The 26402-nt window shown below is 43.9% G+C and overlaps 2 protein-coding genes across 6 annotated transcripts; both read left to right on the plus strand.

The window, feature by feature from the left end:
• The first annotated feature begins 532 nt into the window (after positions 1 to 532).
• Positions 533 to 8750, plus strand: BCL10 (BCL10 immune signaling adaptor). Of its 4 annotated transcripts, XM_040565534.1 has the most exons (4): positions 533 to 669; positions 4914 to 5202; positions 6307 to 6705; positions 7511 to 8750. In XM_040565534.1, the coding sequence occupies exons 1-3, from the start codon at positions 586 to 588 to the stop codon at positions 6669 to 6671; spliced, it is 738 nt and encodes a 245-aa protein (XP_040421468.1). In that variant the 5' UTR covers positions 533 to 585; the 3' UTR covers positions 6672 to 6705; positions 7511 to 8750. The 4 variants fall into 4 exon arrangements, with proteins under 4 accessions (XP_040421468.1, XP_040421467.1, XP_040421469.1 ...); XM_040565533.1 differs by having other exon boundaries at positions 6307 to 8750; XM_040565535.1 differs by lacking the exon at positions 533 to 669 and adding an exon at positions 2542 to 2789 and having other exon boundaries at positions 6307 to 8750.
• Positions 8751 to 9503: 753 nt separating this feature from the next.
• C8H1orf52 (chromosome 8 C1orf52 homolog) lies at positions 9504 to 24286 on the plus strand. Of its 2 annotated transcripts, none has more exons than XM_040565279.1 (4): positions 9504 to 9819; positions 9907 to 10114; positions 11790 to 11866; positions 23784 to 24286. In XM_040565279.1, exons 1-4 carry the CDS (start codon positions 9556 to 9558, stop codon positions 23826 to 23828), a joined length of 594 nt encoding a protein of 197 aa, XP_040421213.1. In that variant the 5' UTR covers positions 9504 to 9555; the 3' UTR covers positions 23829 to 24286. The 2 variants fall into 2 exon arrangements, with proteins under 2 accessions (XP_040421213.1, XP_040421214.1); XM_040565280.1 differs by lacking the exon at positions 23784 to 24286 and adding an exon at positions 18065 to 18736 and having other exon boundaries at positions 9506 to 9819.
• Positions 24287 to 26402: the final 2116 nt, after the last annotated feature.

The raw sequence follows: 26402 nt of genomic DNA on the forward strand, positions 1-26402 counted from the left end.
GCATTCATTCGCCTTGGAGAGAAGGAGCCAGAGGGCGTTTGGTTTAACGGGCAAGGATGGACTCAGGAGCTGGGGGGCACCGGCCTCTGCCTCGGCCGTGCCACAGCCACCTCGCTGGGAGCTCCGCACGGCCTGAAACCTTTCCGAGCCATTTTGGGGACTGTGACGTTAACGCTCGGCTCTGCAGGGATCAGCTCTGGGCCAGGTAAGAAGGGTGAGTATCCCCTGTGCGCGTGTAAGTGTTCTGAGCGGAACCAACGTGCTTTCTGGGGAGCCGGATCAGCCGGCAGCGTGAGGCTGACACCGGCACGGTTACGCCTCGGGTAGCGCTGCAGCGGCAAGGCAGAGCGGGCAGGGACGGGCTGTCCCGCAGCGGGCGGGCGCCGCTCAGCCCCGACCCCCCGCGGCGGCCCGGCGCGCGGCCGCCATCTTGTGAGGGCGGGGAGTGACCGCGGCCCCGCCCCCCGCGCCCTGCCCGGCCGCCATCCGCCGCGGGGCGGTGCCACCGCGCATGCCCGGCGGGGCGGGCGGGGCCCGGGCCGGAAGCGGTGCCGGGGGCGGCTTTCCGCGGCGGCGGCTTCCGCGATGGAGGCCGCGGGGTCGGGCCCGGCCTCGGCGGCGGCGGGGCGGCCGCTGACGGAGGACGAGATGGCCGACGTGAAGAAGGAGGTGAGCGCCGCCGCGGGGCGGGACGGGACGGGACGGGGCCGGGCGGCGCGGCCCGGGCAGGGCCGAGCCGCTGAGGGCGGGGTGAGGCCGGGCCTCCCCTCACGGCCCCGCCGCCTCCCCGGGGCTGTTTGTATGACTTTTTTTTTTTTTACCGTCACATCATCTTCCAGTTCGGTAAAGAGCTGAGTTCTGGCTTCTTAATACCATTATGCATATGGAGTTTTCTTTAAACGCTTTGTCAGAGCTCCGTGAGGCATGTTTTGCAAGTTACTACTCGCTTCTGTAGAGCCGCAGGGTAACGCTGCAGTAGGCAGCATCCCGTCGTCACAGGGAAAAAAGAACTATTAAATCAGACCAGCTGTGTAACACGATGTATAAATCGGTCTGAGCTAGTGACTGAATTCACAGCTTCTTCTCAAACAAAAAACTCCATCTGTGTCGCTTCAGCCTCAAATCTTACAGAGTCTCCTTCAGTAATTGGAGGGCTTGGTGGTAACTTACTGCGTAGTAAGAAATACCGTTAGGTTTGTCATCAAAACACAATACAGTAAATCTGACTGCAGAGATCCTCCCCTCAGGGAGGTTCGTTGCTCACTGCAAGCTCACGTAGCTGCTCCAAAATTGTGCAGGTGGCTCTGGTCAAGTAACCTTGTCAGGGTGAGCTTGGGATCCAGTCAGGCGTTGGCCTCTTCTCACAGTCGGCACGACACTGCTGTGAGTTGCATGGCAAGATGTGCGAGCGTAACAGAATGAACAGGTGTCTGTGCCTCGGGTAGATTAAACAATGAACAAGACAGCTAGGGTATCAGATACGGTGTAGACCCAACTAATCGTTGTGAAGGCATAGCTGTGATAAAAGTTTAACTGCTAATTAGCATCAATAAACAATGTTCATGTAGATTACACTTAAAATAAGAGGGCGGACTGCCTCAAGTCGCTCAAACTGATGCTTTTGTTAAAAGAAAATGTAAATCTTTGTATCCTAGGTTTAAAAAAAAAGACGTAGTTAAATGTATTTGTGCATAATTTCTTTTGTACTTATATTTCTTCACTTGCACATTGTCGGGTGGTTATTGCTCGTCACTGACAGCTACGTTGCATAGATGGCTAGGTTAAAATGTTTTGTATTCTGTCTGCGTCACTCCTTATGTTCTGCTCTGTGCACTAGTCTTAAAGCCGTCAAAAACAGGGTGCTGTATTAAAGCTTTATTTCTTCTTGGATATAGGTGTTATCTTCGTGAAACTGAAGGTATGCTTGCTTAGGGTTGAGTACATTAGAATAATTAAAACATGGTATGTTTTATGTAGGGTATGCAAGCAGTTTCTGCTATCTTTTGCTACAACCACACAAGCACTGTCAGGATTTGTTTTGGCATCTGAGATCAAGTAAACTAGCACTTAAATAGTTTTCCCCAAAACTTTCTGTACCTTTTCCCTACTGTTTTGTCATATCAGGGAAGACTTGAGGTGACCTTACCGTGTGTTGCCTCCTTCTATTCCTTACTAAGTGAACTGTGAAGGAGAAATGAGGCAACAGCAGGAATTCTCAGTGTGTGGTGTGGCAGCATACCTCAGCTGTCTTGCAGGGGTGGTCTGGTCTGAGTAAACTTGTCTTGAGGAGAAGTTAGAAAGGTTGGAATCTCGCCTCCTCCGGCTGGGAAGGAGGCGGTGAGCCATGCAAACGCATCGATACAGAGCAAAGGGTACTTAATGCTTGTGCTCTGTGTTTACCCTTTCTGTCCTTTACAAACTGTTACCCTCTGAGGACAACGCAGAGGGGAATTCAGGACCGAAGCGCTTCATGCAGTGTAAGACTCATTACAGGAGGATGTTAGTCAAAACACAATGCTCGTTCAATTGAGTAACAGCTCGCTATATTCTTCTAATGCTGAAAAACATACTGACTCTTCTGCTTCGGAGTTCGTTGATGGATCCCTCTTGGTGGTAGGAAGAGGTTTCTGAGAAGTGAAAGAACACAGCACTGCTCGCAACACTCGTAGCCAAGCAAGCACGGGCTTGTTGCACTTGGATACTTGATAGGGATGGCAGAGAAAAGTGGTGGGAGTTGTGCTGTTGCCTTTTTCTGTTCCTCCCAGTCTGCTGTGCCAGCACGGGGCCAGGTAACTTACCAGCTTGTGGATGGATTCCTCTCACCTGCCAGAGCCTGAGCGAGGGTGGGAACAGGGAGCTGCCCTCAGCTTGATGTAGGCACCCTGCAGCCGCGCCCTTGGGGTTTGGGTTTTGTGTTGTATTCATTGGTGATGGTCTGCTGCCAGCAGCCTTCCTTTCTCTTCCTTGCATGCCCTCCTGATTATTCCTTTAACTGCATAACCACAGGCTGTTTATTGATGGCTTGCTTTTGTTGGACCTCTAGGAGCGGAAAGCTACAAGAGCACATTCCATTCCTCCTTTGCTGAGCTTGGTGAAGCAGTCCAGAAATTTTTTTCTTTAATTGAGTTATTGGTGCTTGCCACAGCACAGGACGCCAGGCAGTTCTATTGAGCTAGTAAATTCCTTTAAAGCAAAGTCGTCTTCATGCTGCTTTCATGGGATATAATCAAAAAACAAGAGGATATTGGAAGACTTTCTTCAGGAAAAAAGTTGTGATTGTTTTTCATCTTATCACATCTCTCATATGTAAAGTTTTTTTTTTTCTTCCCCTTCTAGCTCTCAAGTAATTTACTTTTGTTGAATCAAATGAGGCAACTTTGGGAGGAGAGGAGGGAATGCTTTTTCACATCAGTGACTTCCAGCTAGTGTGTATCTGACTTGCATATTTCTTCACAGGAAAAATTGTTGGCAAGGGAACCTGCCGATTCCGTAGTGTTGTACAAACTGAGAGTTTGTTTTTCAAGTAAAAAGGTACTTGTGACTGTCATCTTCATAGAGCAGTAGATTGGTTATTGAAACCAGAGTTGTGAACGCAGGCATTAGTTCCATTATGATGTTGACATCAAGCAGGCCTCTTAATGTGCAGATTGAAATAAGGTGAATGTCATTGATGCTTTGGAGGTGCTTGTGTGGACCCTTTGAACAAGGGGGTGGAGGTCACCTCTTGTTTTGCTAGGTGTCTGAGCAAATCCGTCAGTGTAAGAGAGGACACAGGATCCTGCAAAGCAGAGTTCAAAGTGGTGATGCTGCTCCTCTAAATTACCTCTGCAATCGGTAATCGCGTGCTAATTGAATACGGTTAGAAAGGACAGCGCATCTCCCCAGGGAGAAATGGAGGGAAGGGACGGGATACTAGGTGGTGCAGTTCCTGAGGATGTGAAGTGCTCAGAGCAGGCTTCTCTGCTTCATCTTGCCCCATGTTCACTGACTGCGTGCGAGGGTCTGTAGACAATGGATGGAATCCGCTCCCGGGGCAGATTGTTGCTTTTTTCCTTTTTCTTCTTTTTCTGGTTACAGAGAGGATTAAGCAACCAGCTGACACTTGTTAGCTGAAGTTACGCTGCGGGGGGGAGAGGCATTTTACTTCTGCCAGAGTCATCAGAGATGTACTAATTCTCAGGGGTCAGTGCAGCATATAGGAAGCGTACAGGGTGCTGCAGGTGTTCAATATAAAATCTTAAACCACCAGAAAGCAGATTGGTAAAGAAAAAGCGGCCGGTCAAGTTGTTGAGAGTAGGTACATCTGTGGAAGAGTGTGCATGTATTGGGGATGCCGGTAATCTGCTGGTGAACTCATAGCAATGTCTGTCTAATAAAACTTCTAACCAGTGAGTATATGCACGCTGTTGCTCTGAGACCGCTCTTACTGAGTGTACAGAAAGCATCAATAACAGCAGTGCCACGGAGCTGTGCCTCTTGGATACAAATAACATGAAAATGTGGCGGTTGGGTAGTGAAATGGGAAGAGTGGGGATGCATGTAGGCAAAATGAGTAGTTGCTGTTGTGTTTTATTTAATTTCATTTTTACTTGGCGACTGTTCTGAAACGTGATAATCGTAGACCTAATGTAATATTTTCAGTAAATATTTGCCTTAATTACTTAAGAGTCATTAAAACTTCACAGGTCACTCAAAAGAAAACTCCTGAAAAGGATAGGTAAATTAAAATACTTTAAAATATATATATATATTATTTTTTTTACTCAGTTGCGCTGAGAAAATTCTCCCCTAGGTAACATGGTGGCAGCTTTAAAAACTGTTTGACTAACCTGTAACAAAAGCATCAAGATGTCTAATAAAGGCTTCTAAATGAATGGAAAGATCGGCTGATACTAGTTTGTTCTGTTTTGCAGGCGTTAGAAAGGATGCGACCTTACTTGTGTGACAAGATTATAGCTGAGCGACACTTTGATTACCTACGTTCAAAGAAAATACTCACCAGAGAGGACACAGAAGAGATCTCTTCTCGGTCTTCCAGTAGGAAAAAAACTGGGAAGTTGTTGGACTACTTAGCAGAAAACCCAAAGGGACTAGATGCTTTGATTGAGTCTATCAGGCGAGAAAGAACACAAAACTTTCTGTTACAAAAGATAACTGACGTAGTGTTGAAAGTCAAAAATGAAAAACTTGAAGCTCTTAAAGGTAAGAAGTTTATAATAAAATCTTGTAAGATAGAAGTTTTACTTTGAGGGTCTGCAAAATAAAACTCGCACAGTTCCTCAATACATGTTTCTTATTGCAGATTTTTTCCTTTCTCTAGTGTTTGGGACAGTGTTCTTGGAAACTGCATCAGTTTGGGTTTAAAATCTCAGGACGTCTTGATAGCTCTGCCTCCTTACTGTCTGAACACATCATAAATAACAAAGTAGGGAGAGGGGGGGAAAACCACAAACATACCCTGTTTTGTTCTGATGGATAAGTCTTTTTTCACACTTCGGTTTTGCTTTCTATGAGGTTCTAATTCAGAACGCAAAATAAGTGGTTATCTTCCATCTTGCGTTTCTCTTGAAGCTATTTACTGCAGTGGCAGGATGCTCGGCTTTTGTTCAACTTTGCACCTCAGCAGAGGATAAGCCCACAAATGCAGTATTGAGGGGAATTTTCCCCAAATGCTTTCAGTCCAAAACTTAAAAATAGACTCTGAATGTATTGCTTCATACAATCAGAAGTTTTGCTGACACAGAAAACATAAGTTGCTCTATGTATTCCCATCTGAAGGCAGAAAAAGAAAGTATAAGCTTTCTAAACCAAAAACCTTACTTCCCCTTCCACACCCATCTAAAGAGCAATAAAGAAGGAAGAAGGTACATTTTTGACCCTAGACAGGAAAGGCCTGAAGTTTTCTCCGGCTTCAAGTGCAGCAGCCTTCAAAAGCAGTCCAGTTTGGAGTAGAACAATGTGGCTGTAGCTTTTAAAAGGTTCTTTAAAGAATACAGTGAGAAAAGTATCGGAAGATAGGTCAGGTTGCCTGTACAAGTGGCGTCCTAAAGTGAAGCTTAAATTACAGTGCACTTTGTCAACTAGTAGCTGACGTAGAGGAATCATGCACGTGGCTGATGAGATGACCTGCATGTATTTTCTAATTTGTCACAACTACGTGGACGTCACAGGTGAGACGAAAAGGACAGCTGGTTAAAATTACAGACAACTGATCTTTGACAATGTTACTGATGCTAAATCAGCACAGTGTTAAGAATGCATCATACTGTAATTACATTTAGTTTCTGTTTTTTTTTTTTGTTGTAGGTCTAAGCTGCAGCACATGCATGACCTCGCTGTATGAAGGAACGAATAATCTTTCTAGATCATATTCTGATGAATCTAATTTTTTTGATAAAACAAAAGACAAAGAATCAACCCAGATGCATCATCCAGAAGAAGATTATAGCACTGCTGCGTTTATGTCTGCTGTCTCTCTTCATTCCATGAATTTACCAATTGCAGAGACAGGAAATGCAGAGAGTGTGGTGTTCTCAGCCACCCTTCCAGGCCCTGGAGACCCTGGTGCACCCCCTCTCCCACCAGAGCTCCAGTCAGAGCAGCAAGAACCATCTAACAGTTCAAGTGACAATTGCTTTTTGCCTCTAAGATCACGTTCTCTTCAACCATAGTGAACTTAGTGACTTTTGTCTATTCATCCAAAGGGTATGGAAACAACATGTGATGTCTTATAAGGGTAAAAAAAAGTTTTCAAACTGTTTATTTGTGAAATCAGAGGAAACAGTCCGTGCTATTTACTGTTTTTAACAATTTTAATTGATGATCGGGTGACTCTAGCTGCTTGATGTCATGTTATTTAGGAAGCTTTTATTAGAAAAAAAAATCATGATACTATGCCAGCAAAGTTCTGTTTTTTTTGTTTTTGTTTTTTTTAACCAATATATTTAAGATTTCGTGTTTAGTTGCAGACACTTAAGCTGCAGTTTACAGAACAGTAACTAACAAACCTGGTGTTCTTAGCCTTTCTGTGACAGGTGAAAGGCAAAGATGGTTAGGAAAAGTACTGAGTATTGAAATTAACTTCCTGAACTAAAAGCTTTAGCTCGCTTGCAGAAAAGCGTGACCTCATTTGCCAAATTAAATATTTCTCTGTAGGATAAAGTCTGTCCTCCATGTATGTATATTATGTGCAAAACGTATTTCCATTTGCAAAGAACAAATCTGACCAAATCTGTTTCTACGCTTATTTGCAAGAAGTCTCTTAATTTTTGAACTTTTTGTCTACCAGTACATTGAAAGGCACTCAGCATCACGTATACTTCCACAAGCCTTAGCATATTATTCTTGTATATTATTTAGAGATTTGTGATTTGAGATGCACTTTAAATATAAATTCTCATTAATACTGGAAAAGGAAAGTAAACTGCTGTAACCACATCATGTGGGCTATGAGAAAATGCTGTTGTATAATGCTGTTAAGGACTAATGCTTGTATGTTTTGTCCCAGTAGGTAAGTAGAGAAGTCGTGTAGCAGGAAAGCATCCTTAACTGGAGGATTCTTGGAAATGTTGCACTTAAGATACCTACTCCTTGAGGCAGATAGACACGTTTACATTTCAGATTGCTTAGTCAAAGGTATTTAAACCATTTGAGCATGGGAAGGTTCTCATATTTCTTGACACAATATAACATGCTATATTCCTCTCATACTCTATTCTTGAGTTGTAATCTACTTTTTATGAAGGTGGCCTTTAATCACTTTAAAATTACTAGACAAAGACAAACTCTTCCTTGGAAATGTGTACAGTTATGTTCTGCAAAACTACACTTCAGTATTTTCAGTATATCGAAAGGCAGGTTTGTATTTAAGGTTTTAAATTATTTAGGCTCTTATACAGTTCTGTAGCTGTGTAATTCCATTCAAATTCAAAGCCAGGGTAATAACCCTAAATTGTGCTCTCTTTTTGAGGTCCTGCAGAAGGCCTCTCTAAATTTTTATTTCATGATTGCTATGGTTTTGGAAGTAGGTTAAAATAAACTGGGCTGTTCAGTTATACTCTGTATTCAGTATGTGAATAGCTTACATTTGCTAAAGATGTGGGCTTCTGTTTAGTGTTTGTAAAATCCTTGGTATGCATCTAAGGTGATAGACTGTCAGGATATGATAGACTGTCAGGATGGTGCAAATGCTTGTAAATGAAACTTCAATACAGAAGGCACTCTGGGATTTAAGTACCTAAATCCAAGCAAAATCTTGCTCTCTAACATGAATTGGAGGGTAGGTGTAAATCTCTCTTCCACTAACTTGAACTGTAGTCGCATGTACTCAGGATGTATAAAAATTTGTTTAAATGTCCCTTTGTTCACTGTAAACCACTTGAGTTGCACTTGTGTTCTCAAATATTTTTTCTCTCCTTGTTTTAACCTCCTTAGAAGCTTAGTTTTGGGTCTGTTCTTGGATTCCTCATAAATGGAGGGGAGAGAGGGAGGGAGAGCAAGCTTCGCCTTAACTGAAAGAGCATCGGCTCGAGGTAAAAACCGTGTTGCAGTTCTAAATTGGAACTTGCATTGTTTGCTGCCTGCCACACAGCACAGCGTGCAGTAGGCCTGCCTATACAGGGATTACTCCTGCAACGGAGCCTGTTAACCTGAGACTTTAAATGAATGTATTATCTTACCAATGTTTGTAAGGTGCATTTTTTTTAAAAAATATTTTTATCACAACTTTTGGAATAAATTCTTTTGTACAATTGCTTGTTTTCTGTCTGCCTTTATCATTATTAAAATGTATAAGTTCTAAGTGCAGTTCATGCCAGTGTCTGGATGTGGGGTTTTGGTTTTGTATACGAGAGAGGCTTTTGCTGTCTTTTTAGAGAGGTTTGTCTCTGGTGGAAAGACTGACACTGTGAAACACCTGTGTCTGTAGGACTGCGTTCAAGAGCAGCGTGTAGGGAAGACATGCATGTGAAATGAAGACCTCATCTGCTTAACTACCCTTTCTGTGGTTCATGACTAGTATTGCTAACCAGATTCTTGCTGTGATTTTTTTTTTTAATGATTTGATTGCTCCACTTATAAAGATGTGAGAAGTGTTGCTTCTGCCTATGCATATATTGACTTCAGTCTCAAGACTTCTTTGACTAGCGGGGGAGAACCAAAACCTTTGTGCATTGAGCAGCATGACTCAAAAGGATTCTCAAGTGTTGCAGGGACTTCAGTGCTTGTTTTCCTTGTACTGCGTGTAGGGTTTCTTATGTTTTATGGTATGTAATAGGAGAGATCAGCTGGACCCGGTTTACTACCTCCCAGCAAGGAATTTTATCATCTTATACTCAAAGGCTGCTTCCTAGACCTCTGGCCCGTTAGAAGAAGGCCCTGCTTGCCGGGGCCGGCCCCGCTGTTCGGCGGGGTGGAGGCGGGCGGGCGGGCAGTCAGTCAGTCAGGCGGGCAGTCAGGCAGTCAGTCAGGGCCGGGCCCGCCGCCCGCCGCCTCAGGCCGGAACCCCGGGCGCGGGCCCGGTTTCCGTGCGGGCCGTGCGGCGGCGCAGGCCCCGCCATGGCGGCGGAGGGAGGGGACCCGCTGGGCTTCTTCGCGGCCTACGGCAGCTCCAGCTCCGACTCGGAGGCCGACGAGGCCCCGGCCGACGAGAGCCCGGCGGGGGCCGGCGCGGCGCCGGCGGAAGGCAGCCCGGGGAGCCGGCCGCGGCTGCCGCCGCCCGACGAGCTGTTCCGTGAGGTGTCGCAGCCGCCCGCCTTCCTCTACAACCCGCTCAACAAGCAGATCGACTGGGAGAGCCGCGTCCTCAGGGCGCCCGAGGAGGTACGGGCCGGGCCGGGCGGGGAGCCCGGGGCTGCGCGGGGCCGGATGGGTCCCGCCGCAGCCCCGGGCGCTGTGTTCTCTCCGCAGCCCCCCCGGGAGTTCAAGGTGTGGAGGAACAACGCCGTGCCCCCGCCGGAGGCGTACAGCCCGCCCGAGAAGAAGCCCCCGCCGCCCCCCGCCGTCGACATGGCCATAAAGTGGTCCAACATCTATGAGGACAACGGCGACGATGCGCCCCGGCAGGCCGGCAAGGCCAAGTTCTTACCGGAGGAGGAGCAGGAGCCCCCCGAGTCAGGTAGGGTGTCTGCAGGGCGGCCGGGATCCTGCCCTGATGGTGGCCTTCGGCCCGTGTTCAGTGCCCTCCTCGTAAGGTACTGTCCTAATGCAGGGTGCAGAAAGCCTTGGCAAAAATTCCCTCTGTCTGCAGAAGCGTAAGGTAACTTAATAAATACATAGTTACAGAGAGATTAAGTGAAACCACAGCTTTACATACAGTACTGAGTGACTGAATTGACAGGAGATGGTTTAAAACTGTTAATGTCTGAAGGGTTCAGTGGTTACAACTTGCAAGTTCTTGGAGGCTTATTCAAGATGTACTATCTCCTGTCGTAAACACGTAACAAGTGATGCTCTTGCACAGTTTGTAATCTGTTCCTTTCCTGTGCAGACCTGGTGTGCTTTGCACAGACACGTGCTTCAAATTCGTGTGCATAAAGAGCAGAATTGCCGGCACGTGGTTTCTGTGAGTAGCTTGTGACTGGAGCTGTTCCTGACGAATTCAGAGGAAATTCTGCTGGCCTCTTCTACATCTGCAGCTGCTCAAGGGCAGAGTAGTAACTGGCTGCGGTGATGGTAACCCAGTTCAGTGTGTGTCTGTTCTGGTGTTCCTGGAACCAACTGAACATGGAACCTGAACCTGGGTTCCTGAACCTGGAACCCATCAGGAATTTCTCTGATCCCCTTCCATTATCATTAGTGGAAGCAGGGAATGATTAAAAGGCATTATAGGGCAGCAGTTATGAGAGACCGACAGGTTCAGGACTTGCTGGAATACAAAGAGGAGTGAGAGCTTCTTTTCATACTGCTGTCTCAACCCTAGATGCAGATGCATTTGAGCAGCAGGTCAGATTATTTTTATGTTGGCAAAGCTTGGGGTCCAAGGTGGAAATTAAAAAAAAATAAAATGCAAGTGACAGATTACTGAAGAAAATACTTACTGTCCTTTTCACTTTTGATCATGGTACAAACATTAATGGTAATCTAGGAAATACAGAAAGAAATATTTGAGAGATGGAAGGAATGATTTTATTTAACAAAAATAAAACAAAACAACAAACTAATGGAGAAAGAGAACAGCCAATGACGAACAGGAGAACAAAACCAGAAGAAGAAATTCTGGACTTCCAGAATGTACAATAATGTTTTGGTTCACCAGTTAAGTTTTCATCAAACCTTTTGCAAACAAAGTTTGTTCTTTTTGCTTTCTTGCACTTTTTCATTCTCTGCGTTCCTTTGTTATTTTGTCTTTGTCTTGCTTTATTTGTTCTATATGCTGTTATTTTTCCTCCATGCTTCCTTTCTCTTAGGCTTCACCCAGAAACTAAAAAGATAAATTATTAATTTACCTTGACTTTACTTTCTGCTTCTAAAATGTATTTCCTAGCTTTTTATCACATCTATTCAAATAATAATTTTTTAGAAGCAGGTACTGCACAGCATAACTACTAGCATAACAAGGCCTTTTCTTAGTTATGCTCCATGATCTGTGGTAGTTAAAACAGCTAATCAACCCTATTCTGACCACATGTTGTCCACATTCCAAAAATGAGGATGTTGTTGGCTAATATTTCTGTGTCTCTTTTCCAGGCATCTCAGGTGTGGCTAAGTCAGTTGCTCTGGGATGAGGATGGTGTTTAAGACAAAAATACTGGTTTTGCTGACTTTGATTAATTCTGTCTTTTTATTTAAAGATGATGAAAAAGACGACGAACCAGCTTCTGCTAAGAAACGTAAACTAGACTCTGGGGAGCACACAAAGAGGAAGAAGGTATAAGCAGAGTATGCTTGATTTCACTATAATGAGAATTTCAATGAACTTGGATTCCTCTGCTGGAATGGGAAACAAATACATGTTTACGGAATTTCTCTCTCCTGTTGGGTGGGGAATCGTATTTCAGCAGTATGCTTGCCTTTTGGAAAGCACAAACTCAATGGACAGTGTTGTGATAGAAACTCGGCTACTAAACAAAATTTAAACCAGTTTATTTAAAAGAGGTGTCTTAAAGCATTGTGATGGGTACTTGTGCAGGTTACAGGGTTTCCTGGTATTTTGTTTATCGAGAAACCTGGTAACGTGAGCTTTTCTTGATCTATCTTTCCATTGCGTCAAAGCCTTTCATAAAGGAGCATATACTAAAAATTCTTTGAGTATTGTACTGTGATATGTTTGAATAATGCTGTTTTGGAATTTGTGTAAAGACTGTAAATAAGCCACTGGAATAAATCTACGTTTGAAAACATCTGTGGTGTAAGTATTGCACTGCATGCTTGATGAATAGGAGGGATGGATTCCGCATTGTATGCTTTTTGCTGCTGTATCTCTAATGTCTCAGCAGGTTCCTCAGGGTTTTGTTTGTAATAAATACACAACTGCAAACCGAAACATGGACCTAAAAATGGAGTTTAACATTGGATGACTGATTTTGATGTTACATGATCTGCATCAGTGAAACATGAATCTTAAGTGATAAAAGTATCGAGGCATTTAAAGTGTTATTCCTAAAATTGAAAATAGCAACTGTGTATTTACATGAAAAATATTAAGGCAAAGCTGTGGCAGTCTTTGCTGTCAAATTGTATCGACTTCAGTACTAACAATAGTTAAGCTTCTTAAAGTATCACAGGCAGTGCACGTTGCATTTGTGATGTGCTGCCGCATGGAGTTTTGGGTCTGTACATGGAAAAGTAACAGCAAACTTGTGGGGGAAAGGGAGGGTTACCATAGGTTTGCTGTCAACTAAAGCATCTGCACCTTGGGAAGTGTACAGTGAGATTAGGCCTACTGATTGAAATTTAGGTAATTAAGCAATCAGTGTAAACACTGGTATATTTTATTTTCATAATTGCTGCAAGGAGAAACGCTCCCTAATAATGATCTTGCTGAGTGTCAGGTGGAGTCAAGAGCCCTTCACAGCAGTTTATCAGCAGCAGTTTATCCTCTGCTGAAATGGAGTTTTTACTAGGTGGGGAGCCAGCACAGTGCATCTGTTCAGGAACTGCAGATATCTGCATTTTGGTCAGCTGAGGGACTATACTCGTATGCCCATACTTCATTTCTTCCTAGAATGCTAGTGTAAATTTCCCAATATCCTAGTAATTGTGCATGAAACTTTATCTAAAAGTTACCATCTAAAGCATATCTGTTCTCTTAAAGGAATACCTGTCCCCATGCTTGTAATGCAGGTTTAGATCATCCACTTCAGATTGTCATAAGCTGCTAACGCAGCTGCTCGCTAGCTTCTGTGTGAGATCAAGTGTTTGAGCGTTGAGTACGACCTCTCTGAATGAAAAGGCTCACTGTGATCTGTTTTTTTTTCTGTATCTGCTGTCCTGATGTTGCTAGCTTGAAGGTGCTAGTCCTCAGAGAATGCAGTAGGGGAAAAAAAAAAAAGTGTTTATGCTCCTTTGTTAGTGGAAATGTATTTATACTATAATTGATGTAGAGACCTAAGAGTAGGAAATAATAGCAAACTGCCTTTCACATGCGAAAATCAGATATTAGGTCAGTTTCTCAAAGGTTCAGCTTGTGGCCAGCCAGCAAATTGCAGATTACCTTGTCTAGCAAGATACTTTTGGAGAAATCTGCCTGTTATGTACCAAAATTATTCCAGGTTTATGTGGGTTGAGTGGAAAAATTTCTTGAAATTTGAGGGATTTGACGTAAGTACAGGGTTCAATGGACTGCCCCATTCAAAAAACTTCTAATAGTAATGTCTGCTACTGACATGCTACTTGAAGAGCGTTACAGCTGGAGGTTAATGTCATTACCTCTGGAAATAGGATGCATTCCCACGATTGCCATGACCAAGGAGGCTTTTGTCCTTGCATTGTGTGCTCTGCTATTCTATGTGGCAGCTCAGGAAGCTACCATGCTAATCATGCCTTTTGTTTTCAGATAATACGAAATACGTGGTGTCCGGTTGTCTTGAAGCTAGCACCATCTGATACTCAGTTTCCAAGGAGAAAACCAGCATGTCTAATCTGGGAGAAGAATGATTAATTGTATTATTTACACATTCAGGGAAACTCCATTGTAAGCAGTGACCATGGCAGCATCCCTATTCAGGACACATGGCAAAAGCAACTATTCGTCTTTTTCTTAAGACGTCTGAAGCAAGGCTGAGAGCCTGAATGAGGTGGAGTTACCTGGGTGAACTGCTGCTGTTGCTGGAGGGATTTTTGGTAGAGATGCTTCTGTCCAGAGAAGCTCTGGAGTTGCAGCTACTGAAGCAAGTCAGAAGTGTTCTTGGGTGTACAGAAAAGCCTACAGCGGAGAGTGGACTGTTTCCTCTGTGTGCTTTTTGGGTGACTAGGTGGAGTGACACTGATTTACAAAACAGGAAAGTTTGGTAATGATACAGTGCTTGAGAGAAGCAGATCAGGCGAGTGTGAAGAAATGAGCAGTAAGATTTTCCCATTTGATTCAAAAGTTGAAGAGGGGAAGATGAGAAGCTGAAAAGCAAAGCTAGCTTTGGGCAGCTCAGAATGAAAATTTGGCTACTCTGCGACAGGATCTGTGAAGTGCATAAGTGAACAGTTATTAAACTTAAACTGATAGCTCAGTTCAAAAAATGTCTAGAGAACACTTTATTCCAGAGTGTCTTTCAAGAGGAGACAGTGGCAGGGAACATACATCCCTGCTTACAAATGTGGATTATTGGCTTTGAAAATTAGCCCACTATTAACTCATCATTTGCATTGTTTTTACCATGAATCAAATGTGATGATGATCATTATGTGTAACAGGGAAAAAAGGCAGTAAAAAGTCCCTACAAGTTTGATTTGAATTCTCTAAAAAAATTGTCAAGAGTAGAAAAATGGTGGCTGGAGGGCAATTTATTTGCAATGAACACATGTTGCCTCCAGATGCTGGCATAATAGCAGCTACATAATGTAGCTCTCCGAGACAGGCAGGATGATCTGGAGAAGAAATATTCAAGGCAGTATAAAACTACAGCTGTTTAGGATAATGGCTTTCGTAGCAGGCAGCGTGTCCTCTGGGAAGTGCTGATGGAGAGATTGCTGCAAGGCATCCCTCTGTCAGTCTGCTTGTTGTTCTGCTGCGAGGGCTCGATGCATGCGAACACTGTCGAAGAACTGATTCATTTACAAATGGTTTGTGATAAGCTTCAGGCTGCCAATCTGAAATTGAAGCCGGGGACATGCAGTGTGTTCCACAAAGAGTAATTTATCTTGAACCTGTAATCAGCAAAGGAGGAGGATTTTTTTTATCAACAGAGAGAAACAGGAGCTGTGTGGAGCTGGCTGACCCTTATTTCACTGATGACAGGAAGCTCATTTGCTGGTTTGCTAATCTTGCAAAATCTTGGCAGAATTTGGATGAAAAGATGTAATGCTTTCAGTCACCAGCAGGATATCATCTGGGTTTTCTTTTCAGGCTTGAAAGGCTCTTGTGACCGTTTCTGACTTAGCTTGCTGGTTTTTCCACAACCCTTTTACTGCTGGACACAGACGCTTGTGCTTTTGGTTTGGGTGTAGGTTTGATGTGCGAATGACACAGGACTGTCTTGAAAGCATGTTTCAGGCTAATATTGCAGACAAAAAGACTTCTCAAAAAGAGGACTTGACTGGGATGTTTTCAGAAAACACCTTGGCAAATGGAGGCACCTTGTTAAGGAATCTAACTCACTCCGTTACTGCCAAAGGCATTTTCTGGGTGCATTGACTAAGGTCAAATTTAAAGGGTGATGCAACAAGAGGCAGAGAGTAGCTAGGCGTTCTGTGGGCTTGTCAAACTTTCAAAATGGAAACAGGCAGAGAGTAGCTAGACATTCTTTGGGCTTGTTGAACTTTCAAAATGGAAATGTAAGCGGTATTTCTGTATAGCAGGTGGTTGCAAAATACAGAAAATTGCTGAGAGAAATGCCATGCTTTTGTTGTACATGAGGCTTCCAGTGGGACGCCGGAATCTCAGTGAATTATTTTCTTCTTGAGACAAACCGTCTGGTAGCAGTGGACTATTTATCAGAGCTTGTGAAGTCATATAATTAGGAACCAAGAAATAGTGGGAATAACAGAGGAACAGAGATTCAACATGAGTAAGAACTAGATCACAATAGAGTCCCTGAGGTATCACAGGTCCAAGGGAGTATTCGTACGAGTGCACTGAATTTGTCGTTGATAGACATGTAGACTTAGATCAGTTGGACTTGGAGGGGGGAGTTGCATTAGAGATTGGAATGGGTTTATGCTCTGGTTCCTTTGAACTATTTTCTTCAGGGCACCTCTGAAAAATCAGGAATTTTCAGGGAAGCCAGGACCTGTGGAGCTGGATTGACAGAAGAATGCAATGAATTCAATGAATGGAGATAAGCATTTTTGATCCTTATCGAATACTTTTATCAGTGCTCTTCATTTAGAAGATGAAGTGCTCTTCATCTTTAGAATGCTTTCATCTTGGTAGTTTCAAAAGATAAATCACACCTTTGCTCTGCTGCGGCTGTGAGCACCAACACAAGTGCTCTGTGTTGTGCTGCCTTCTGACAAGGTGAGCTTATTCCTGGGTGCAAACGTTGATTTGCCATCCCTTTGCTCAACTTCTCCAACTGTCTGTTTTGGCTGTAGATGGATTGATAGAAAAAGAAATACAGAATGGATTAACACAGAGTAACCCCAGGAAAGTATAATGGGGAGTGAAAGCTAAACCACAGGGTTCATCAGGAGAGGATTAACATCCTCTCCTCAAAACAAACCAACCAAACAACACCCCCCGGCAGCAGGCTCCTAGTGAGAGTTATCATGAGCCTTTTAGTTGGGAAGCAAAACATGGGCCAGTTTTGTTAAACTTCTCCAACACACTGTGATAAGAGATGCTTGAGGAACCAGCCCTGGTGCTGTGAGAGACTTAGTTCATCCCTTTTGTAGGAAGGAACACTGTTACTTAATAAAGAGATAAAGAAGGTTCAAAAAAAAACAACCAAAGTTCTCTCGGTTAGGCTTCTGGTCTAGAGAAAGTATCCCTGTCTGGTATGATAAGATTTCTAAAACAAATGCACAAATCCCTTCCTTAGGATTGATAAATCCTAATGTATATTGTGAGACTAACTGAGAGCTTTATATATGTCTGAAACGTTTCAAAGACTAATAGTACTTAATGTAGCTGTAACAGGGGTGATGGCAAAAGGTTGTTTGTAAACATACTGTTTAATAGTTTGGCATCCTGATTTTTATACAAGGTCCAAGTTTGTACTTGCTGTTAGTGACTTGTAAGTGGCATGGTCTCAAAGGAGCCTTGGTGCCCACCTCTGGGATGGTCGTAAATGTGCTGTATCTCTGAGACAGCTTCAATAAGCTACGTCTTCATGATCTTTGACATTGTAATGAAATGCTGTTTACATCTTTCAAACTGAAAATTTGCGAAGTATCTGTATAGGTATGTATCCAGTAGAGGGCGCTTTCGTTCACTTAGCAGTACTACTTTATGCTGTAGAGCCTGGTTTTCTTTGATTCAGCCTGAATTAAGTGTCTCTTGAAAGCGTGCACATCTGTTTTGTTTGCTTTCTTGATACCTTGCTCTAGATTGTTTTTGTGCAACAAAGGCTTTTCAAACTGCAGTTATTTGGGAAATGATTTTAGCCAGGTATGTTTGTCTGCAACAAAGCAGTGAAAATCAGTATCAAAATAATAAATGGTTAAAACCGTACCAAACTTCTACTGAAGGCAAACGAATTCATGGGTTTCAAAGTTTCTGGGTTAGAAAAAAAAGACCAAGAACAGGGATTTTATCATCCTGTAATTGGAATAGTAATGGTTGGATTAAATTCAAGACCACTCAAAAAGCTGATTTCTTGGGAATAAGAAAGTGAGGAGGAATTGGCTTTTGAAAGTTTTATTTGCCTAATTTCCCATGCAATCGTAAGCTTCTTGTTTTATTAGGAAAACAGGCATGCTTGTAACTTGAGTATTAGGCAGCAGTTTTACAGATATTTTTTCTCTTCTTTCATAGAAATTACAAAAATAAAGCTGTCATGTGCCTTCGCAAAGGCCATCCAGCCCATCCGCCCGCCCCAGGCCAGGCCAGCCGTACCCACGCCATTCCTGGCAGACGTCTCCGCTGGAAAACAATGCTTCCATGGAAGGCAGCAGTGCAGTGAGCACCACCAGCACGTCTTTCGGTTTTGGCAAGTCAGTACTTTAATGAATCTGTAGGAATCAGCAAAAACATGCATTGAATAAGGGGGTGGTTGACACCCTTCTTCTCCGTTTTGGGGAATCATATAACCCTCTCACTCAGCTCTGGGGTTTATAGTCTTGTGTTTGCTCAGAGCAAGGCCTCCTGTGTAAGCACAGGGGTACGTGGCTCAGGATGACATATTCAGAGCTACCAAATGTGATTTATCTCGGGTTTCGCTTGGTTCTCTGCTTGCGGCACAGCCGGGAGAAAAACATTATTTATGTCAATGAACCAATTCTAAGCTCAATGACAGAATTTTAGCAATTTCTGAGGGCATTTTGTCTGGTCAAAACAACCTGGTAATGCACTGCAACCACGTTCCCTTGGAGCAGGCTTCTGCTGACAACTGTGTTGCTGATGAAATGGAGGTCCTAGAGGTTGGAACTGACCCACTGTATGTATTCAGTTTTTTAATTAAAAGACCTCATTTAATATTTCACTGGATTTTGGCTCTATACTGGAAGTTAATGATCTTGTTTGCTGTGGAAATACCTAATATGATGGGCTTAAAAGGCACAGGTTGCCATGAGCTGAATGTGTCCCATGGTAGGTGGAAGTTCCACTTGAACTACAGCTCCATGCATGCCTTCGCTGTCTTCTGCAGGGTGCAACACAGGTGTCTTCACTGATAGCTCTGAAATTCAGCCTTCGGTAGGTAACATGCCTTAAATGAAAGTCATTTTTATGATGGGAATATTTTGCAGACCTTGTTTTTTGTTTTTCCTTCTCATTCTGCAGAAGTCCCACATTTAAATAGTGTTCCACAGAAATTATCCTGAAAAGCTATCACATTTAGTAACGTGTAGCACTAATTCCCAGGAAACTCTCTACAATTTTCCATCAGTGCTGTGTTTGTATGCCAGACTGGGATATAACACTTGAACATTTAGGACCAGAGAGAAAAGCTGTTGGGAAATTGGCTCTCCTGGCGCTTGCTAATCCATTTCAGAAGGTCAATTCCGTCTTAAAAAGCTGTTTGGTTTCCTCAGTTATATTGCATATGAGTTTTAATTGTTGAATAAGTAGCTCTTCTGTTTTTATTGCAAAATAAGCAGGTTTACTGACCCTCCTTGTCAATACTGTAGGGTTGCTGGGAAGCTATATGTGGTATAACCACTTTAATTCTATTTCTGATATCATGCTACAATGATGCTTTTCAGTCTGTGGCTACATTTACTTCAGTAAATCATTTGGCACAATGGGAGAGTATCCATAATGTGAAACAGTCAGTGCTGCAGGCTAGCTCTGCTCTGCTCCCATAGCCTCGCCACCCAGCAGCAGCTGGAGGGCGTTAAATGCACTCCTGCACTGCATCTTCTGGTTTGGGTTTCATCCGAAAGGAATCCAGCTGGTGCACTCTGAAACCAAAGCATGATCTGCCAGGACGATGGGGAGAGTCACTTCAAAAGCACGCTCCTGACCCAAACCAGAATGCTTCTGCTGCCACAGTCAGCCCCTGTGAGCAGCCCTGTCTCTGGGACACGCCTCCTTGCCCAAAATTAGCCTTGCTGGGGCAAACACGACTGTATGCAGATTGGATTCAAGGCTTGTGCTTTTGGTAGCATGCCAATACTGACTTCTAAACTTAGCTTTTTCCATGCTTTAGATTGTGGTGTGGGGTTTTTTGTTGTTGTTATTGTTGGCGTCGTTGGTTTTTTTCTTTTCCTATTAATGGTTCTGATGTTAATTAAGCACAGGGAATGCTGGAGAAAGAGAACTAGAGTTTAAGCACTTATCCTTGCTTCCTTGTACCCAGACTGGTAACACTTCTCCTTAGAGATGCAGCATTTGTTGCTGCAGCACTTGACATGTCTGTGGAGCTCAGCTATGCATGAATCCCACCACAGGCAGTGGAAAATCTTTGTGTATGAAGTAAATCACATGTGAATTTATGCTGCCGGGGCCATAGCACTGATCATCTAATTCTTGATAGGGACTGAAGCCTTGTTATACATCTCACAGTAGAGTAAGGAAAGTAATTTGTTTGTTTTTTTTTTTACTCCTTGAAAGAATGGATCCCTTTCTCCTCCCTATGCTTTCTTCTCTAGAAAACTTACTAGCATCTGAATTTAGCAAGCTTACAAAAACATTTTTTCATTGCAATATAGTTGTCTTAAAAGATGAATTTCTCCCTGAGGACGTTTGGGCAAGGTGGAGAGAGAGATTGATCATTTCCAGATGCTCTTTGCTGGCAGGCAAAGAAAAACTCTGCTTCAGGTAACACTTGTGAATGTATTTCAAAACTATCCATGTTGTATGCAAATCTGGCAGGGAGAGTGCAGGCCAGTATGAAAGGCATCCCAACAGTGCCTGAGATGCACCGATTTGCATTGCCATGGCTGCGTTGGTACGATGGGGCTCACCCCTGCTGACTGGGCTAAAAGTCTTCGGAGCTTCCCTCCCTGTGTCACCTATTTCCAGGCAGAGGATGGATGTGTTTTTCCTGGAGAAATACAGAGGCCGCATTCGGCGTGCTTCTCATTAGACAAATGACCCCGCACTGCTTGCTTAGAAGTGGAAATGGTCTGATAAGGGTCCATCACTCACCTTTTAATTGATGCTTTGGGTACCTTTCCTGGTAGGCTTCCTAAATACTGCATGCCCACAGGACACAGCGAATGACAAGGAATTTGACAAGGGCCTTCTGGGGAGTTCCCTGAATTACAGAAGCAGGGAGAGCGGATGTCTTGCGTGTCATCGGCGATGGGAGACAGTCAGGGAGAGTGACGGAGTGACTGTGCATTTGCATCCTCTTCTTCGTACGCTCCGTTTCGCTTTCCTGCAGAGCACGAGCAGGACTCACGCAGCAGCAGCTGGCATCACTGCTGCTTTTGCCTGTGCACAAGAAGCCGATATTTCCTTTGTTGCTGACTCTTCCCTGGCAGCAGTGTCCTGTCTCTAATGGCTACAGTATGCTGACGTCTTAATGGTGAAAACTGAGAATCAGCCAGGTCTGAAAGAGACCCCGATAGCTGGAAACAAAAGGTTCTCCTCCCATCTGTGCCTGTCTCTGAGGTAAGAGCAGTCGTGGCTTTGAGCAGTGGGAGTGGTGGGGCTCATGTCTGTCAGAAGTGAAGGAAGCGGCTCCTTAGTGAGCAGTCCTTCACGTCCCCCCATAACCTCTGTTGTCCTTCTCCAAGGGTGTGTGGGACAGAAGAGCCGGTGCAGACCGAATGCCTTCATGAGCCACGGGCTGGTTGCTGACTCGGCGGGCAGAGGGTGCGAGGGCAGGCGGTGCAACGGCACGTGCTGCCTGCTTGTGCGCACCGAATCGAAGTGAGCAGCTGCTGTAAGCCTGCCTCCGTTCACATGTTGGTCCTGAAGCTGCTTTAACTGGCAATCAAAATGACAGATAAGCACATTTTAGCACGTGCCCTGAGGCAGGGGCCAGAAGACCCTGTCCGGTACTGGGGGAAAAGGGAGTGCCAGGAGCAGCAGCACCACAGCTTGTGCCTCTTCTACCCAAGAGCAGGCAGCGAGACAGGGCTCTGCTCCTCTGCAGTGGCAAAACCCAGGGCCCTGGCAAGCATTGCTGTCAGAACCCTTCTGTGGCCAGAGAAATTGATGCATGGGGTCTGCAGAGGGAAAGACGTCTAGAGCTGGTGAAAACCCACTTCAGGCAAACAGATCGGTGGAGCTCTGTTCTGGTACTCGTCCCAAAACTGAGCAGCAAACTCAGCTATGATGTAGTAAGTGAGGAGAATGAAGTAAAGAGGGAGAAAGGAGGTAAAGCTGGGGGTAAAGGGGAAAGATGCCTGCTAATAGGTTTTTAGAGTGTTTTCTGTGAGAGCAGGATGTAAGTAGGAGGAAGGGCAGGACTGGGAAAGGAGATGAACCTTGCGGTTTCTGTCATTAAAGAAGGAACATGCTGTAGGAAAGAGCACTTTGAATCCTAAGACAAGGTGCTAACACTTTAGAGGTCTTGCAGCTCTGAGACTTGATGCTCTAGTTGGTAAGGTGCCAGCTGTATGGCTCCAGCAGTGTTGCTTAAATGCTTCGTCAGCTTGGGGATGTTTTATAGAGGGATTCTTTGGTGCTTTTTTAAAGTTATTGTTTTTCCCTTAAATATTTGATAGCGAACATGTATGAAGATCTGAAGAAGCATTTCACCAGGTAGATTTGTGTATTTAAGTACTCATGGCTACATGCTGCCATAGACGCCGTGTGTGTGTGTCTCCAAAATTTTCCTTCCAAGGCCTGCAGGCTTTGACCTGCCAGTAGCTGCCCAGACGGGGTCCTGTCTGTCACGGAAGGACACGCCATGTCAGCTCAGAAGGGCTGCAAAGGCGTAATGGGGTCTGATCACGTAGTTTGGCCCCTGATACCTGATAAACCACACGCATGATCCCATGATCAGAATGGGCTGGGTAGAGAGACCTGTTCCAAAGGATGCTAAAACTGGAGGCTTTACAATGGGACCTGTGTTTTCTTTGTTGTTGTTCGTAAAGTTAGAAGCCTCCGTGTGGTTAAAATCTCTTTTGTTGTGTTTGGTTGGTGATTTTTTTGAGGAGGAGAGAGGTAATTTTAGGTCTTCAGAAGTAAAAGTTAGATCAAAATGCTGGCAACTGTTCAAGATAAATGAGCAACCTCACCATAAAGGCTTTTCTGTCACCTTGGAAACACCGTTTCAAAAAATGAGTTGGGAGTAATTTTAGTTTCAGACTTCCCTCTGCCCTCCTCCCTCCCATGCAAATTCTGTTTTTACACTTGGTATATCCTGTTTAGCTGTGTTTCTTTTCTATATAAACAAGGGAATCTGCCAGACAAAGCTGGAAGAACACTGAAAATGACCTTGCATATGATGTTTCAGAGCATGAAACCAGTGTTTGGAAACATACAAAGTTAAACCCTTCTAAGAATAGATTAAAAGGAAAAAGCAACCAGACATTTTTAGATCTTACAGATAAGTGTAAAAGAAAAACAAACCAGAAGTTTAATTTTAAATGCTTATTTTTTACGTACTGCAAAGTCTTTTCCTTCTGCAGAAGAATATGGCATTTAGGAAATGAGTTTTAGTGATGAAAAGAAAGGCTGGGGGGGGGATTAAACAAGGAATAACCTAATTTGAAATACGGATGTAATGCAGTAGACACACAGGGTCTGTGAGCATCGCCAGTGCTGTGCTGTACCGCAGCGCTGAGAGTCTGGGCAGGCGTTACCCAGATTACGCTGTGGCGTGGCTGGAGACTCAAAGTAATTAGGGAGGAGATTAGGATAAAGTAGTGCTTCTATCCACTAAAGAATGTAAATATTTTGAATATTTTCAGCAGCTCACACTTCTCAATAACAGACCTCATCTGAAGAGCACCCTCGCTGTGAGGGCCCACTACAGAAAGCACAGAAGCCTTTGTAGCCTTCCCCGGCACTTGAAATGAGCTGAGGTGCATGGATTTTTCGCTCTCACTCAGAAAATATTTCAAAGTGAAAAGCAAATTGTTTTTAAATTATTTGAAAGATTAAATTGCATTTAAATATCTATTTCATTGTCCAGGTAATACTCTTGGAATCCCAGAGGAACCCGTGTGGGACTGACTGACAGTGTGCCAGCGTCCAGTGCCGCCTCCTCCTGCAGGACTGCCACAGGCTGTGCGGGGTAGGAGCAGATGCCACGCAGGGCCACGTCATGGGCACCACAACACAGCAGCAAATGAAAGCCAAATGCATCTCGCTCTGTGCAACACGTTTTACAAGAATATCACGCTATCGTTTATATATATAATATTGCTGTGCACCACAAGAGACATGGGTTTTGTGATTACAGTTGTACTGCAGGTATTCCTGGCTGTAGCCAGCTGTGTCGAGAGTTCTCTCTGCTGGCTCGGCGTTTGTCCTGCGTCCTAGCAGTGCCCGGACAGCACCTGGGCTGGCCACCCCATCAGTCAGTGCTTGTGTACTTTCTGCCTGGCAGTGACCACTGACTCGTAACCGCAGACCGAACGGCGAGCCTGCGCCTCGCAGCCGAGTGCACGAATTGTTAACACAGCTTAGTATATATTTAATATGTTGTTTGATTCTTACATACTCTTAAACAGTTACTATGTACTGTCTTTTCCTCAAATGCTATTAATAGACTAATGACTGACATCTAGTTTCCCCTCCTGGTTGCTGTTTTGTTGCTGTTGTTAGTGATAATTCTGTGTTTACTCAAAGCCCGCTCCTCGTTCTGGCAGCACTTATTGTACATGTCATGCTGTAATGCACGCTTCACATCAGGAAAGATAAGGTGGCATTTAAGATGTGCTTAGAGCCATAGGGTGCCTACTGCTTGGGATCAGGGGCAGGGGCGGCTGTCAGCACTTCCATCCCGGGAGCCTTTTTTTAGTAGTGGCAGTGGGTGAAGCTAAAGAAGTCAAGCACCGAGCTGAATTTGGACAAAGTGCAACGTCCACATTTGGCGATGATGTTAGTGGCAGGAGGTAAGAGCCTGTGGTCTAGAGAAGGGGCCACACTGAGGTGTTGTTCTGAATTGGGTCTTGCAGCGCACTTTGAGTCAGTGAAATTTCACAGCGTTTAATCCAAAACAGAATTTGAGTCTAAAAATAGCCAAACAAACCATGGCAGCACATTGAAAGGGGTGGGACAGTCTTCTACAAGTGAGACCAGTGAGGAAGCACAGAACGCTAGCAGACCGTTACACTGATGCATCACATGAGATGTGACTGGACACAATAGCTGACTAACGTTTGGTTTACATTTTTGGAAATGTTTCCTAACCACGTGACTGGTTAGGCCGTTGAGATGCTAGTAGCACCATGAAGCTTGAGATACTTATAACTAGATTGGTATGAATATGAGCAAACAAGGAGATTTATGATTGAGGGAGCACAAATGTATTTTTTCACCTTTCTTTTCTTGGATTCTGTTGTGTCTTCCTGGGGTGAGTAATCATTATAATGGACACCAACAAAAGAAACTTGACCGTGCTGCTTCCCCATCAGCTGCTGCGCTTTTGCCTTCCCATGTTATCACAGGAATGAAGGAGAGCTGGGAGCTAGCTGTCAGCAGAAGGTAAGCAGCAACCCTGGCAAGTTTGCAAATGAGGGAATTTCCCTGCATCAGCCGGTCGGATCAAGTACTAGTCTTCTTTGCTGGATTGTTCTTTACAAGTCAAGAAAGCCCATCAGGTCAAAACATGTGCTTCACCGTGGCTGGCCTAAACAGGAAAGATTTTTTTCTCCTGTGAAACACTGATTTTTCTCTGTTCCACTTGGTAGGTACACTCCAGGAGATTAAAAAAAAAGAAAAAACAAGCCCACCACCCAGACCCAGGGTTCATCTGCACAGGCAGACAAGAATGCTTTTTTAGTTTTCAGTCACCCTACTGAAGCGGTGCTGTTCACATTCTGCAAACAACTAGGCGTGAGCACGTTAATGCATGCACAGACTTCATTGTAATAGTTTCTTACTAACAGCTTCTCTGACTGCTCCCTTTGCCGCACACACAGTGAAGAGACAGAAGAGAATGGTTCACATATAAAACTCTGCAGATCGTGCAGCAGCTTGAGGTGGTACTCTGGGTTTCTCTGGCTTTTTTTTAATTAATTTTTTGGCTTCGCAACATACAGGGTAGCTATTGTGAAACGATCATACATGCAAATACATAAAGTTATTTGAATAATAAAAGTATTTAACTTAAGAGAAAAATAGACTAGGTGCCTTCAATATGTGAAAGCCATTTGCAGAATTTGCCTACAGAAACAGCATCAGTTGCTTAAAATTGAAGACCACACATCTGTGTGTGTATCTTGTGATTATCTTAAGTACTTTGAGCACAGCACAGTATATTCAGTTCTTAAAAAGGATCAGTGTTCCAATTTAAGGACCTTTCAATTTTTCTTTTTAAATATTGCCTATCCTTCTACAGCATTTGGGTCCTTTACACTTTGCTCGGTCTTGAAACTCAGAGTTCTGAGGCTGACGATTAAAGAAAAATTCCCATTCCTAATGGCAGAAATGAAAGAAAGGAACTTTAAGGAAGTGGAGTCTCCTCAGAACACGTTCATTAAATGCATTTTCCCAATCTGACGCACTGTTGGCTGTTAATAGGTAATTGGAAACCATTCAAAATATTTTTCTTACAGTGTTTAAGTTTTGCAGGATTTTTAATTAA

The sequence above is a fragment of the Cygnus olor genome, chromosome 8 (genome assembly GCF_009769625.2).
Source record: "Cygnus olor isolate bCygOlo1 chromosome 8, bCygOlo1.pri.v2, whole genome shotgun sequence".
In the NCBI taxonomy this organism is placed as follows: Eukaryota; Metazoa; Chordata; class Aves; order Anseriformes; family Anatidae; genus Cygnus; species Cygnus olor.

What these genes read in the sequence shown, in the direction of transcription:
- BCL10 (XM_040565532.1), top strand. Translation starts at nt 3,216, where the DNA reads ATGGGATATAATCAAAAAACAAGAGGATATTGGAAGACTTTCTTCAGG. An exon ending in TTCATCTTATCACATCTCTC is followed by an intron (nt 3,303 to 4,913) that starts ATATGTAAAGTT and finishes TCTGTTTTGCAG; the next exon opens with GCGTTAGAAAGGATGCGACC. An exon ending in AAAACTTGAAGCTCTTAAAG is followed by an intron (nt 5,203 to 6,306) that starts GTAAGAAGTTTA and finishes TTTTTGTTGTAG; the next exon opens with GTCTAAGCTGCAGCACATGC.
- C8H1orf52 (XM_040565279.1), top strand. Translation starts at nt 9,556, where the DNA reads ATGGCGGCGGAGGGAGGGGACCCGCTGGGCTTCTTCGCGGCCTACGGC. An exon ending in TCCTCAGGGCGCCCGAGGAG is followed by an intron (nt 9,820 to 9,906) that starts GTACGGGCCGGG and finishes TTCTCTCCGCAG; the next exon opens with CCCCCCCGGGAGTTCAAGGT. An exon ending in AGCACACAAAGAGGAAGAAG is followed by an intron (nt 11,867 to 23,783) that starts GTATAAGCAGAG and finishes TTCATTGTCCAG; the next exon opens with GTAATACTCTTGGAATCCCA.